General features: G+C 42.6%; 1 protein-coding gene across 1 annotated transcript in view; it reads right to left on the reverse strand.

The window, feature by feature from the left end:
* The window catches only part of LOC128349938 (deleted in malignant brain tumors 1 protein-like), an 85,355-nt gene that overhangs the window by 15,445 nt on the left and 53,631 nt on the right, over nt 1-16,279 (reverse strand). The window contains exons 16-21 of the mRNA XM_053307277.1: nt 15,510-15,697; nt 13,511-13,825; nt 11,386-11,406; nt 2,375-2,413; nt 1,114-1,273; nt 140-360 (exon numbers count right to left, since the gene is read on the reverse strand). Of these exons, the coding sequence (XP_053163252.1) occupies nt 140-360; nt 1,114-1,273; nt 2,375-2,413; nt 11,386-11,406; nt 13,511-13,825; nt 15,510-15,697 (944 nt within the window). The remainder of the gene's footprint in view (nt 1-139; nt 361-1,113; nt 1,274-2,374; nt 2,414-11,385; nt 11,407-13,510; nt 13,826-15,509; nt 15,698-16,279) is intronic.

Here is a 16,279-nt window from a genome sequence, read left to right on the forward strand (position 1 = left end):
AATAAAGTTAATCTGAATCTGAATCTTGTCCTACCCATTTAATGGCCATATGAGCAAGCCTACTGGGTGAGTTTCTAAGCAAACATAATAATTGATAATAGTCATGTGAAGAGAAAAAATGAAACAAAATTGCACTAACTTGTATCCTGATCTGTAGGGATGGTGCGATAGCTTGCATAAAACCCTCTGTTTGTGACACTATGATCACTACGGAATCTAACAGTGATCATATTGGATGTTGATGTAAAGGTATGAAAAGAACCATAACAAATCCTCCCAAGCAAAGGAGAGCTATTGAGTGATCCATCATAGATCTCAACATAATCACATGTGCACCTATATCTATCACAAACTTCTAGCCTGGAAAACAAGCAGAGACATTAGTTTTTATAATAATGCTCTTTGATTCATAGTGAACTGAAATCTGCATCTGGAATCAGATCCTTTATATTCTTATCCCAAAAGAGAATCAATAAATAAAGGACACACACAAACAAAAGACAACCAATTAGGGCTTAATCTGAGTCAGGGCAAATCACATTGGGACATGGATCTTAATTTTAAAACGCCCTGGCAACAATAAAAGAGAACTCATCTGAGTACTGGAGACACTGACAAGTAACCACAGACTTTACTTCTATATCTGGCATGAGGAGGCAGAGTTCTAATCAGTCTGCATTCCAGCAATACTTGAACCCCAGCATAACTCCCTCTATAAAAATTAATCAGCACCCCTTATTACCTAAGATGATATAATCTGTGATATTGTTATAAAAGATGAGGATTTAATTCTCACATATATTACTCCAATAATGGTGAGCCAAAGAAACTAAGACTCTGTTTTCTGAGATAAATTCTGGAATATGTAACAATTCAGAAATGTCAGCCTCGTCTACCAGAGTGGACAAGTGCATAGAGTTTTGGACTAGAATCAATGAATTTTGGGTTCAACCATGGACTTACTGAATAGTACTATTTGAGATGGTGTCCTATGGTGTCCCAGCTACAATACCACCACTACAAAGTAAGAATTAGAATGGCCTCCAGATGTTGCTTTTAAAAAGAATACTTTTGATACCACAAACTATGAACTATGTTTAAAGCTTTACTTACGTAAAAGATTGGAATGTAAGTGTAATACGTGAATGGCTTCCTACTTGTATTTCCCATACACAATTGGCATTGTTTGGGTAGTTGCCAGGATAAAATGGACTTTGAAATGAACCAGATGAATATGGAAGGAAACCACCGCAAGAATAGTTTGCAGGTGAAGCTAAGAAATCAATTTAAAACACAGAACACACATGTATATTGGTTACTGAGAAGCATGGTCACACTACAGTAAATTATCATGATCATTGGAGCTTCTGTCCCAAACTGTCTACCCAGACCTCTCATCCATGAACAGTTGATTTATGGGCAAGACACTTCATGTTTCAGCCCATAGCAGACCATGAAGTCCCATATCTGTCTGCTGCCTCTGCCGATCTGTTGCCCGAGTTGGCCACTTCACCCAGCCACATTAGTGGACCCCTGATGTCAGTGCCACAAAAATAAAGGCAATGCAGAAGATGCCAAACAAATCTTTCTAACACAAGACACTTATGCAGAGATACTTGCTAACCAAGACACTTATGTAGAGGCAGATTAGAGGTTTAGACCTGGTATACGAAAGAGATGCCCTACTCTGTAATTTCTTGTGTAGAGCCTCTGATGTGTACACACAGATCCTCTGCCTGTGAGAATTTATGTATTCACTTCAGTGAAATGATTACATCCATATGCACACAGAGATGGTAACAGAGGTATGCCCCTCCACAAAGAAACAACAAGGAAACATTTTGCACTGAGGTGCAGTATCACGGAAACTGTGTAAAAATTTGAGGAGGGGATGAGAATTAGGCTATTTTCCCATTTATTTCTTTTTTTGTTAAACTCACTGGAGGACTTGAAGCAAAGCAATGCTAAAAGAGAGACAGAGCTATCTTTTGCCTTCCTCTATATGGGTAGAGAATGCCCACCCTTCACATGACTTCATAATTTTAAAAAGAATTTTAATTCCCTGCTTTTGCCTACTAAAATAAAGCTCGCAGAAAATACAACATGGGCAGTAAAACCATATTCAATATTTTATATTGACTAGCCAGTCAATATAAAAGAATGCAGAAAACATGAATAGCCAATATAAAAGAACACATTTCACTGATCTGAGTCCTTCATTCAAAAGTTAGCACTATGTGACTCATTTAATAGCTAAAGACTTCTATAATCTTCATTTTTTCACACTAGATGATAATTTTGACTCAGTGAATTCAGCTGAAGCAACAAACATATTTTTATAATTGTTTGTAACTATAAATAATATAGAGCTTACCTGTTTGGTTTAACCACCATGTTGGAGGCTGAGGTGGAGCTGAAGTTCAAAGATGAGAAAGAAAAAGAACAATTTAAACAAATGAGCAACACTAAAGTTAAGTTCCAGAAAACTCAGCTCACACACTTGGGCCATATTTGTACATAACATGTAACGTTCCTACCCTCCCCTGCTCTCCCATCTGAATTTGGACATCACAAAGAGCTCCTTCTCTGCAGTCAGCAAGACTGCAGAGAGGATGAGGAAATGGCTACCTGGGCTTCTTTCTTGACTGAAGGACAGCCCTGATGGCTTGGTGCTAAGGAGAACAGCATCAACACTAGGCGGGATGCTGTCTGGAGCCAAGGTGTTTTGCCTGTTGTTATAGGCCAGACTCACCCAGGGTGGTGAGTCTTTAGGAACCACGCTGTAGGTGGTGGAGAGTCAATTAGCTTTGAATCTGATTTTGCAATCAATAAAGCTGTGGCCCTTTATACCCAAGCTTAGAACATAAGAACATAAGAACAGCCCTGCTGGATCAGGCCCAAGGCCCATCTAGTCCAGCATCCTGTTTCGCACAGTGGCCCACCAGATGCTGCTGGAAGCCACAGACAGGAGTTGAGGGCGTGCCCTCTCACCTGCCATTACTCGCCTGCAACTGGTACTCAGAGGCATCCTGCCTTTGAGGCTGGAGGGGGCCCACAGCCCTCCGACTTGTAGCCGATGATAGACCTCTCCTCCATGAAGTCATCCAAACCCCTCTTAAAGCCATCCAGGTTGTTGGCTGTCACCACATCCTGTGGCAGAGAGTTCCACAAGTGGATCACGCATTGTGTTAAAAAGTACTTCCGTTTGTTGGTCCTAGACCTCCTGGCAATCAATTTCATGGAGTGACCCCTGGTTCTAGTGTTGTGTGAGAGGGAAAAGAATTTCTCTCTCTCCACTTTCTCCACACCATGCATGATTTTATAGACCTCTATTATGTCTCCCCGCAGTCGTCTTTTTTCTAAACTAAAAAGCCCCAGGTGTTGTAGTCTTGCCTCATAAGAAAGGTGCTCTAGGCCCCTGATCATCTTGGTTGCCCTCTTCTGTACCTTTTCCAGTTCAACAATGTCGTTTTTAAGATGTGGTTACCCGAATTGTACACAGTACTCCAAGTGTGGTCGCACCATAGTTTTGTATAAGGGCATTATAATGTTAGCCGTTTTATTTTCAATCCCCTTTCTATGATACCTAGCATTGATTTTGCCTTTTTCACAGCTGCCGCACATTGAGTCGACACTTTCAACGAGCTGTCAACCACAACCCCAAGATCCCTCTCCTGGTCCGTCACCAACAGCTCAGATCCCATCAGCATATACTTGAATCTGGGGTTTTTTGTCCCAATGTGCATCACTTTACACTTGCTAACATTGAACCGCATTCGCCATTTTGTCGCCCACTCCCCCAGTTTGGAAAGATCCTTTTGGAGCTGCTCACAATCCGTTTTGGATTTCACTACCCGGAAGAGTTTGGTATCATCTGCAAATTTGGCCACATCGCTGCTTACCCCTGCTTCTAGATCATTTATGAATAAATTAAAATGCACCAGTCCCAGTATAGATCCCTGGGGGACCCCACATCTTACTTCCCTCCATTGTGAAAACTCTCCATTTATACCTACCCTCTGTTTCCTGTCTTCAACCAGTTAGCAATCCACACATGTACTTGTCCCCTTATCCCATGACCACTAAGTTTCCTCAGGAGTCTTTGATGAGGAACTTTGTCAAAAGCTTTTTGAAAGTTCAGGTGGACTATGTCAACTGGATCACCTTGATCCACACACTCGTTGACACTCTCAAAGAAGTCCAAAAGGTTGGTGAGGCAAGATTTACCTTTGCGGAAGCCATGCTGGCTCAATCCCAGCAGGGCCTGTTCTTCTAGGTGCTTTAAAATTTCATCCTTGAGGATGCTTTCTATCAATTTGCCTGGAATGGATGTTAGGCTAACTGGCCTGTAACTTCCCGGATCGCCCCTGGATCCCTTCTTGAAAATCAATGTTACATTTGCTACTCTCCAGTCCTCTGGTACAGAGCCCGATTTCAGGGATAAGTTAAATATTTTAGCAAGGAGGTCAGCAATTTCACATCTGAGTTCTTTGAAGACTCTTGGATGGATACCATCTGGCCCTGGTGATTTGTTAGCTTTCAGTTTTTCCAGACAGTTTAGAACATCATCCCTTGTCACTTCTATCTGACTCAGCTCTCTAGCCTCCATCCCCAAAAAGCCTGGTTCAGGAACAGGTATATGCTCAGTATCCTCTGCCGTGAAGACAGATGCAAAGAACTCATTCAGCTTCTCTGCAACCTCCATATCCTCCTTAATAATCCCTTTCACTCCCTCATTGTCTAATGGTCCAACTGCCTCCCTGGCAGGTTTCCTGCTTCTGATGTACTTAAAGAAGTTTTGTTATTCCCCTTGATACTTTTGGCTAAATGTTCCTCAGACTCTCTTTTTGCCTCCCTTATTGTCACCTTGCATTTCTTTTGCCAGAATTTGTGTTCCTTTTTGTTCTCTTCATTTGGACAGGCCTTCCAATTTCGGAAGGAAGTCTTCTTCCCTTTTATGGCTTCCTTGATGGTACCTGTTAGCCATCTTGGCATCCTCCTGGACTTAGTGGTACCTTTCCTCCTTTGGGGTATACAATCTAACTGGGATTCTAGTATTGTGGTTTTGAGTAAACTTCATGCACTCTGGAGCGAAGTGACTCTCCTGATTCCCCCCCTCAGCTTTCTTTTCACCATACTCCTCATTTTGGAGAAGTTTCCTCTTCTGAAATTCAAAATGTCTGTGTTAGACATCCTTGGTGATTCTCTCCCCGCATGTATGCTGAATTTGATGGCACTGTGGTCACTGTTCCCTAAAGGGTGGATGACACAGATGTCACGCACCAGGTCCTGGGTGTCACTCAGAATTAGATCCAAGGTCACCTTCTCTCTGGTCCGTTCCATGACCAACTGTTCTCAATTCTGACTTGAATGTGAATTTACCCAGTCTATGTGTGGGTAATTGAAATCACCCATAATTACAGCCCTGCCTCTCCTTGACGCCTCCCTGATTTCCTCCTGCAACTCCCAGTCACTGTCGGCATTATGATCCGGAGGGCGATAGCACGTCCCCAGTAGCACGTTCCCTTTCCGGCCTTGTATAGTCACCCACAGGGTTTCTGTGGAGGACTCCAGTTCACCTAGGTTTTCTAGCTTGTTAGATTCTATCCCTTCTTTAATATACAGTGCTACCCCTCCTCCAAGGTGCCCCTCCCTGTCCTTTCTATAGAGTTTTTACCCAGGGATAACAGTGTCCCACTGGTTCTCACTGTTCCACCATGTTTCTGTTATGCCCACTATATCTATTTCTGCGTTAGCAACCAAGCACTCCAGCTCACCCATCTTGGCTCGGAGGCTTCTGGCATTGGCATATAAGCACCTATCTGTGGAACCTCTCCCCTGATGTATGCTATTCTTTTGACTCTTTGACCTGCTGGCACAGGCTCCCATCTGCTCTTTATGCGGTTCTGCTCTGTCCCCTTCTGTTTTATCTGAATTATTTGCAGCCTCACACTTTAAAGGATGGCTTTTGCCAAATGGGATACTGCCCAGCTCCCATCGGCTATTCCCCAGGTGTCATTTTAAAAGCTGCTCTGCAACCTTTTTGATTTTAAGCGCCAGCAGTCTGGTTCCATCTTGGTTCAAGTGCAGCCCGTCCCTTTTGTACAGGCCTTGCTTGCCCCAAAATGTGTCCCAGTGCCTAACAAATCTAAACCCCTCCTCCCGGCACCAACGTCTCATCCACGCATTGAAACCCCTCAGCTCTGCCTGTCTCACTGTACTTGTGCGTGGAACAGGTAGCATTTCTGAGAGTGCTACCTTGGAGGTCCTGGACTTCAAAATGCTACCTATCAGCCTAAATTTGGCTTCCAGGACCTCCCGACTGCATTTCCCCACATCGTTGGTGCCGACGTGCACCACAACAGCTGTCTCCTCTCCAGCACTGCCTAGGAACCTGTCTAGACGCTGCCTAATGTCCGCAACCTTCGCACCAGGCAGGCAAGTCACCATGCGGTCAACATGTGGGTCACAAACCCATCTCTCTATCCCTCTAATGATTGAATCACCAACTACAAGGAGGCCCCCACCCCCCAGAGGAGTATCCCCTGTGCGAGAGGATATGGGCTCATCATCCACGGAAGGGGTCCCTTCTAAAGGAACATTTTCCTCTTCCTCAGACTGATGTCCTCCTCGCCCAAGACCTTCATTCTCCCTGACAGCAGAGGAGCTACCAGCCCTGGAGTGGGATGCCTCTATCACATCCCTGAAGGTCTCGTCCACATCCCTCTCTGTCTCTCTGACCTTCTCCAGATCCGCCACCTTGGTCTCAAGGGAACGGATTTGTTCCCTGAGAGCCAGGAGCTCCTTGCTCCGAGCACTCACCCATGACTTCTGCCCATGGGGCAAATAGACATACACGTGGTACTCTGTGCAATACACTGGGAAGTGCCCCCTCCCCTGCTGGCCTTTTATCTTCATACTGTTTTTGTTGGCTGTTTACAGTATTTAGGGAGCTTATTGTCCATTTATTAGATAGTTTATTAGGATAGGTCTCAGCTGTAATGGTCAACTATTTAACTGTCCAAACAGCCTTTCCCAAGAATATGAGGGAAATGAGGGAGGGATATGTACTTACGTTCTCTTCTCCACCAGGCTCCTTGTGATCCTTTTGATCGCAGGGGCTTGTTCCAGGCTCCCCCACACACTTCCCGCTAAACTCCTGCAAAACTCATATGTCCTGTTTGCTATCGCTGTTCGCTATGCTCTCGGGCCTTCACCTCATATGTAGAGTAGCCTTCCAACTGTCACACAGGATGTGAGTCAAAGGAATGGAATGTGGGGCCTCTCCCCGCCCTAGCTGACTCCACCCCCTCCAGGCAGCCACTAAGTAAAAACTGGAGTTAGGTAAGAACTCCTAAGAACTCCTAGCCCTGTGATATCTTAACCCTAACAAGTAACACACACACAGACACACAGACACACACACACACACAGACTAAGACCTACCCCTTAAAGAGAAACAGCCCCTGCAAAACTCCCCTCTTCTTCTTAGTTTGTTTGAAGGGGAAAAGGCTAGATGGTGTCTTGTGTCCTTATTGGTCTGGGTGCAATATTCAGTGGTGGCTCGTGTACCACTGAAAAGATCAAAGCTTCCCTGAACTGTTGTAAATCATGGTGTTACACCCGTATAGAGGATCCCAGGAACCTCCAATAGCCCTTACCATTCCAAAAAGGTGTCAACAGTGTTTTAGCAGCCATACCACACAGCAGAGTAGAGTGAAGAGTAGGGTGGACGAGATCATTGACACAGTAGCAGATACAGCACCTGCTAATGATATTCTTGCTCCTGATGCTATTGATCTGCCGTTAGAATCTCAACAGTGATGTAAGAGGATAAAGCATTTTCTTGCACTAATACTGAGACTCACCTGTTTCATATACCAGCTGGTATGTTGTTTATCACCAACAGCTCTGCTTTAAAATGGAGCCATGACATTCAAACAGATGTGAAGCAATCATCAAAACCGTGTTTTAAAGAAACAATTGAAAACACATCTTTTTAGAGAGGCTTTTTAATATTTTATCCACTGTGATATCCAGTAGGTTTCTTTGTTTTTAGCTTTTTATTTATAGCTTTTAATTTGAAACTTTTGAAATTGTAACTTTAAATGTGGTTTTAGCTTGGTCTTTTAACATTTAAAATCTTATTAATTGTTATTGTTTTATAATATATCCATTTTATTAATGTTGAAAGCCATCCTGAGCAGTAGTGTACTGGAGGGGAAGGGTATAAATATTATAAAATGTAAAAAGAATAATGATGATGATGTGCTCACAAAGGAGAAAAAGAACATGGAAGAAAGTGAGTGACTACAGAACAAGCAGTGAGAAAGATCAAAGAACTGAAGCAGAAGAGGAACTGGTGGCGCAGTGGTAAAACTGCTGCCCTGTAACCAGAAGGTTACAAGTTTGATCCTGACCAGGGGCTCAAGGTTGACTCAGCCTTCCATCCTTCCGAGGTCGGTAAAATGAGTACCCAGAATGTTGGGGGGCAATATGCTAAATCATTGTAAACCGCTTAGAGAGCTTCCAGCTATAGAGCGGTATATAAATGTAAGTGCTATTGCTATTGCTAACTGCAGTGGAAAGACGAATTCAAGGGCAAGGGTTCCTCTCTCCCTCAGTAAAACACCTTCTACGTCACCAGTGCCATTTCATTGGCAATTGCCTAGTGAAAAAATGGCATGTTTCCACAATCAGAAGATGTGCCAAGGAGACAAACATACAAAGGCTATATAGATGACTGCTATATCCTCTGCATTTGTTTGAACAGCGCTACGCATAAATGTACTCAAGCTACTGCAAACAGGAAAGATATTTGCCTACAGTGTGTACTTTTTCATTATTGCAGACAACAACTTCTGCTTTAAGTAACCATTTTACAAGAGCTAGAGCCCTTTATCGATGAAAGCGCTGTTCTATGTTTGTTTTTTTAAACCAGGGGATTTTCTCTCCCCCCCCCCTTTTTAGGCTATCCATTAAAAAGAGGCCAATCATGTTAGGGCTAATGGATCTGAGTTGCTGCACAACAAATCAGGTTTTGTAGGTTTAGCCATGAAGAAATCAGTACAATGCTCATTGTAAGAGTGTGACAACAGAACAAATTGTCTAGGAAACAGAAACTTTGTAATGTCCTCATTAGAAATAGTTTTTGAAGGAAAGGCTTGCTAGTTCTTTGAATCCTGCTTGGCACAAGGACAATTTTTGAATTCCACTGCAGCTTTTCATTTTATGACATCACGTTTAAGTATGTCGGTGACATGGAACATTTTTGGAACAAGGTAGTCAGAAAAGACGACTGCGGGGAGACATGATAGAGGTCTATAAAATCATGCATGGTGTGGAGAAAGTGGAGAGAGAGATATTCTTCTCCCTCTCACATAACACTAGAACTAGGGGTCATCTCATGAAATTGATTGCCGGGAAATCTAGGACTAACAAACAGAAGTACTTTTTCACACAACACATAATCAACTTGTGGAATTCTCTGCCACAAGATGTGGTGACAGCCAACAACCTGGATGGCTTTAAGAGGGGTTTGGATAACTTCATGGAGGAGAGGTCTATCATCGGCTACTAGTTGGAGGGCTAAAGGCCACCTCCAGCCTCAAAGGCAGGATGCCTCTGAGCACCAGTTGCAGGGGAGTAACAGCAGGAGGGAGGGCATGCCCTCAACTCCTGCCTGTAGGCTTCCAGAAGCATCTGGTGGGTCACTGTGAGAAACAGGATGCTGGACTAGATGGGCCTTGGGCCTGATCTAGCAGGGCTGTTCTTATGTAAAAGTGCCTTTGCTGAAAGCCTGGGCACAATGCTAGAAAGTGTATCGCCATCCCAGTCTTCTGGTTGACTGTTATGGATAACCCTATCTTGTTCCACAAGAGACTGGAATTTTCAGCCTTTAGAACAAGAAGCCAGACTTAAAATATTGAACCAGTTTTCTCAATTAAGGATCTGTAATATAACCCTCAGTCAATATTTAGCACTATAGAATGTTCAAAGCCCTTCAAACCTACTATTTCAGATATCTCTGAAGCAATTTCTAAAGTGGTATTATTGTACCCTTATATCACAGATGAGGTAAGATACAGTGAGGCAATTCTCACGACCAGCCAAAGCCGGGCTAAGGGAGCCCAGCCCAGTTTCGGCTGGTTATGTGCTGCAATAGGAGCTGAACAACTCCCAGCAGCCAACCTTCTTAAATGCCCCCCGTTAAATGAGGTTAGTGGAGTGCATGCTCTGCAGATCCCCCTGGTTCTGTGTCGCCAATGATCCATTTAGGCACTAAGTATAAGGCAGCTATGTATGGAATTGACTCTTCTAAGTTAGTGAGATCATTCACACAAGCAAAAACGGTTCTACCAGGGTTTTGATTGCTGTGTGTGCTCCTCATTTTTGGTTGTGTGGAAGCAAGGTAAGAGGAAAACCTGGATTGAAGTGATTGAGCCCTTTCTCATGAGCAGTGAGAAAGGGCTACCAGGTTTGCGGGGAGGAAGCCCTAAAGAGCTTACCTCCCCGCAGACAATCATTCCGTCATCCCTGGGTGGACGGATCACCTACCTGCACAAGCACCAGCTACTGCTGGTAGCTCCGAGGGTCAGGGTGCCAGGACGCACCGCCCTGTGCCGACCGACCCTCCCCCCCAAGTTCCAATAATGCACCGCATGAGTGTGCAGTGCATTATGGGGATCTACCTCCCTGAGTCTGCCAGCCACAGCTACTTGCAGCCACGGCTGACACATGAGCAAAAAACCCCACTCCCTTAACCTCATTAACGCTCCCTTAACACTTGCTCCCTTAACCTCATTTTGAAGGGTGGCTCTATAGGCAGGTTTGCCACCATGGTGCTGCTGGGATTGGGCCCAATCCTGATGGTTCACATGTGTATGCAAAACCGGGCTGGGCTCCCTTAGTTCGGTTTTGCATGCATGTGTGAATAGCCTCATTGTGTGGAAGCAAAGTAGGAGGAAAAGCTACCCTGGTTTTCCTCCAAGCTTGCTTCCACACAATCACTTCAGCCCAGTTTTTCCTCTTACCTTGCTTCCACACAACCAAAAACTGGGAGCATACACAACTCCCAAGCCTGGCTAGAACATAGTTTTCACTTGTGTGATTGACCTCAGTGGCTGCTATCCATGGGTTTTGTAAGTTCTTGCTTAAAAGTAATTTAAAATATATTTAAAATCTGATGCCTGATTACTTGAGGGCACCTTTTTAGTCAATTAGAAGAGTTTTAGTCTATTAATCTAACCAATTAATTGACTAAACATTACAGCCCTGGTTGTTAACCACACGTCCTATAAAGTCATGACACTTCTGTAGCTGCTCAATAAATTAGACCAATAAGGGAAACACAAGTGAAAGAAATTTTTGTTTACAGCTCATTACCTGTTGTTGTATTGAGTGAACCTGAAAAATAAAGGACAGAGAGTCAGGTTTTAGCACCAATTTTATATGAGAGATCTTCCATTAATTTCCATTCATGAGAGATTTCCATTATTTGCTAAACAGTAAAAACAAGTTTGGCATAATTACTGATGACACCAATATTAAGTATCACAAATGTGTTGTTACATATCTTCTGAGGGTTATTGCCTGGTCTATTACATATTGAATTAACACATATTAACTAGATGGATGGCTGAGTCCCTGAAGTATGTTTTCCAAAGTTCTACTTCCATATTATCATTTTGAAAATATATGTAGTGAAGTCAGAAAATGGCCATGAGAACAGCTAAAATAAAAACTGAAGGGCAGAAGTGTGGTCTTGTGAAACTCCTGTAAATATTGTAAGATATGAATCTTATATTTCCCAAGATACAAGAAACTGCATCTATGGCCATTTTCTGGTTTCTTCTTTGAACAAAGCAAGGCCCAAAAAAAAAGTCTAGAAAACTGTTGTGAGGACTGAGTTGCAAACAGAAGCAGCTTTTGCTGAAATGTTTGAAACTGCAAAAAGCATCCCCTTTCAGCAATTTTTCAAGCAGCCCTGTAAAGGAGGGAAGTGTCACCCGTTGTTTCATTGTACATGGGTGCTGCAAATGCATTCCCATGGCCAAACAAGCCTGGCCAGAACATGGAGCATTGGTCCCAACAGGCACATATTCTCTTCCACAGTCATTCAGAGTGAACAAAATGTGATTGGCTTTGTTTACCCTCACTGACATCACACGGCCAAGACTGATTTGGTTGCTGCTGTGATGTCATCATGTTCACGACATGATGCCTGATTGACTGAGATCATGTCATGAAGGAGAAACAAACTCCAAAAATTGTGCCAAAGCAGCAGCTGGTTAGGAGTGCAAATAACTTTTTTAAAAAGTGCATTGCAACCAAGTTATAATTATTTTGGAAACTGTTCTCCTTCTTAAGAGACTACTTTTCTCCTGAAAATATTTGCAAGTAAACGTTTGGCATAGCATCAGAAGGGGCCTATGCAGACCCATCTTATATAGATTTCCTCAGAAGTAAGTCCCACTGAGTGAAATGAGATTTATTCATAACTGGATATGCCTTAGGCTCTGATTCACAACAGAGTGTTTTTCTCTTGGGCACTTTCCACATGGCACGTCAAACTGTCGTAGTTACATATCGGCAAAGTGTGTTCCGTACGAACTGGGTTTTGACATCATTAGTCCCCTGCTAACTGAACAAAAAGGGACCTTTTTAAAGTGGTGATTCTCTTTATTTAGCAGGGGGAGAGCAATTGTCCCTATCCATTCCCAGCACAGCTTCCCTCCAGTGGCTGTCCTGGAGTCTATCCTATGTTTCTTTATAGATTGTGAGCCCTTTGGGGACAGAGATCTGTTTGTTTCTTTCTTTCTTTCTTTCTTTCTTTGTAAACTGCTTTGTGAACTGTTGTTGAAAAGTGGTATATACTGTAAGTATTGGTCGTATTTGTATTGTGAATGAAGTTTTTCCTTCAAATGAAGATTATTGTTGTTGGCTACTGTTTATCATACTGTGCTAGTCCAATACTTTTTTTGAATCCCTCCAACCAGAGGTCTATGGCTTTGCTCCCTTTCCTTCTGTCACTCGGCCTGGAATAAGCAAACATTACCATTAATTTGGGAGAAGAACAAATTGTTTCTGTCTTGACTCACTGTGGCAACATTGGAGATCCAACTGATGGAAGGAGCTGATGTGTGTGTGTGTGTAAAGAAATCACAATAGAAGATGCAGCTTCTGGCACAGTTTCTGAGTGAGCAAGAGACACAGACTAAATTTTGGAAGGACCAAATGGAAAAATTGAGAGCTGAAGCACTTTGGGGTGCAGGGCTGCTCTTTGGGAACTGATATAATATGTCGTGACTTGTAGGAATGTTCCGCTATTGACTTCTGCCTAATGCTCAGTCTGTATATTTGTAGAGATGAGAAATACTCATACATACTCAGTAATCTCTTGTTCTAAGAAAGCCAGAATCCAACAATGATGGCACCACTGAAATTTCTCACTGCTCACAGAAGTGGAGAGAATGCATAACAATATTTATATGACAAAACCTGAATGTACCTGAACAGATGACACCAGCATCTTCTCGATGGTTGCAGTAGTGGACACCCCAGCCTCTGTTAGAGCATGCCCAAAGGTAAGGTTCACTGCCACTGCAAGAAACATTATCTAGGTAAATATAGCCATAGCCAGGGCCAAAATATGCCGATTGTGGAGCTGAGACAGCCCATCCACATCCAAGCTGTCTGCACACGACATTTGCATCATTTAGGTCCCATGAATTATCACAAACTGTCCCCTTTATTCCGTACTGATGCTCAATTTCCACACGGCCTTCACATCTATTGCTTCCATTCACCAAATGGAGGAAAGGACCTTGAAAAAACATCAAAGACATGTTGTTCATCATGAGCATCAGTTAGGACAAGAGATAATGCAGATTTTATCTTAATGTCTCAGTCAAGGTTTAACATTATGAAAATAATTCCACAGCCACTACTAATTTGTTCATATGGTCTGGGTTTCTTTTTCTTCTATTGAGTCATATGACTACTGGAGAGAATATACTGGAGAATTTAAAGAGCTATGACAGATATATTTTGAGTAGATTTTAAACTGAGTATAGTTTTCCAAATTGATAGATTTTTATTGATTAAGTGCCGTCAAGTCAGTGTCGACTCTTAGAGACCACATAGATAGATTCTCTCCAGGATGATATGTCTTCAACTTGGCCTTTAAGGTCTCTCAGTGGTGCATTCATTGCTGTCGTAATCGAGTCCATATCTTTGCTGCTGGTCATCCTCTTCTTCTCTTTCCTTGAACTTTTCCCAGCATTATGGGACACATTATGCAAAAACCCAGCTCCCTTGAGAAGTCCATAATTCTGGGGAAAGTTGAAGGAAAGGAAAGAAGAGGATGACCAGGAGCAAGATGGATGGACTCGATTACAACAGCAACGAACATACCACTGAGATACCTAAAAGGCAGATCATCTATGTGGTTGCTAAGAGTCAACACCGACTTGATGGTACTTAATCAATCAGTCAAAAGTAACCCTGCCCATTGAAGCCAATGAGACATTGCAGAAATCATGCAGTTCTCCTGTTAGCATTTTGACAATTGGGGATGGGCAGCAGAACACTGTCAAATGAGAAAAGGAGATAGTAATTTTAATGAAGTGTGAGGGACTCACTCTCTGTCTGACAGATAAGAGAGAATGGGGAGGCGGAAGGAAAAGAGGCTGCAGTCATGGGCAGGCTTACTCAGAAATAATCCCACACACTGCTTCTTCCCTTCTACCTACCTACCTGGTTTTCCCAAAATGTCTCCCTCACCTAGTTCCCTAATATCTCACATTCCATTACTAACAGAGTAGGCATTGCACCTACAGCATAATTCAATGGCTGCGGCTCCACATACTGATGTCAGAAGAAGGTCCGCATTCTAACTTTATTATCAAAACAGTCATGCTCTGCATAACTTTGTCAGTATTTGTTACCCATTGGATTTAAAGGGACATGAAATGCTGCTGTTACCATACTTCTAAAAGTCACTCCTGCTCTTAGACAAGTATGAAAGAGTACATCAGTAATTTTCACCAAAATTTGAAAGGAATAGATGATATACCTGGATAAAGTTTGGCAAAAGTGGACCAATTTTCAGCACTTTTTAAATTGCTGTAGCTGCGGCATTTTTTAAAACAGAACCTTTTGAAAAATGATACATTTGTAGATCTCCTCAGGTAGATCACACATGCCAAGTTCCAAGTTATCAAGAGTTGTCACGTTTATAAGCAATAGAATTTTGAGGCATATATTAGAAGAACCTTTTTTTTGCTGCTCACCTTTATTAAAGTGGTACTCTCATGCTCCTTTAGTGATAAACTATTTCAAACTGTTTAGATTGAGTTGCATGTAAGTAAAAAATTAGTCTTGCTTTCAAGTTCTGCTAATAATATAAAACCATGATTCCATTATTATAGTAGTCCTTCCTTGACATCAAAGTTCAGAAATAAGATAGTCAAAACTGGATGAAGATAGGTACAACTAGATATACTCACCATATGACCAAGGCAATAAAGTGTAGGCAGCAAAAAAGCCTGGGCGTGTTACGCTGGAGTCACTGTGAAACCGCACCGTAAGAAAATTTGATATAAACGTTCGGAAGGAACCAGAACAAAATCTTCCAAGGAGACGTGAGTAGAGGTGCCCATCATAGACCTCAACATAATCATAGTTGCATTCCGTACTAGAATAAAACAAGAAATGTAGGCATATAGAACTCAATATGGCAAATAACTGGTGTTTATTCTACTAAGAGCAATGAATTGCTGGTTATGGCAGGGAATGCTGTACATCAATAGTCCATATAATATGAAAATATGTTTTCATGTTGGTAAAGTTTGTTCATAGACTAAAAACACTTTAGATATAATGGATGATGAGGCATAACTTGCTATCTCTGTAATGGTCCTCTCCAGGGCTGCAGCAGACTTCAAAGCAAGTGCCTATGCTTTTAAGTAGTAGCAGATGTGGAAGCATCATTTCTGCAGGTGTGCTGCAGATATGCTACTTTCACACCCACTGCTTAATAGCTTGGAGCTTGCTTTGAGGAGGAAGGAGTCCTCACCACAGCTGCCACTGCCACCCTTGCTACAGCTGCGGCCACCAACCGGTCGGTGGCCACTCTTCATTCTTCATTCCACACCACACAGCGGTGCTTTTTAATAGGTAATTTTAAGAAAGACTAAGAACTTTCCCTTTGCCCCTTTCCCGTCCACCAGAATTTGCTGCTCCTACAAATTTGCCACCATAGTAGGCAAGTGCTGAC

Source organism: Hemicordylus capensis, chromosome 3 (assembly GCF_027244095.1).
Source record: "Hemicordylus capensis ecotype Gifberg chromosome 3, rHemCap1.1.pri, whole genome shotgun sequence".
Lineage (NCBI taxonomy): Eukaryota > Metazoa > Chordata > Lepidosauria > Squamata > Cordylidae > Hemicordylus > Hemicordylus capensis.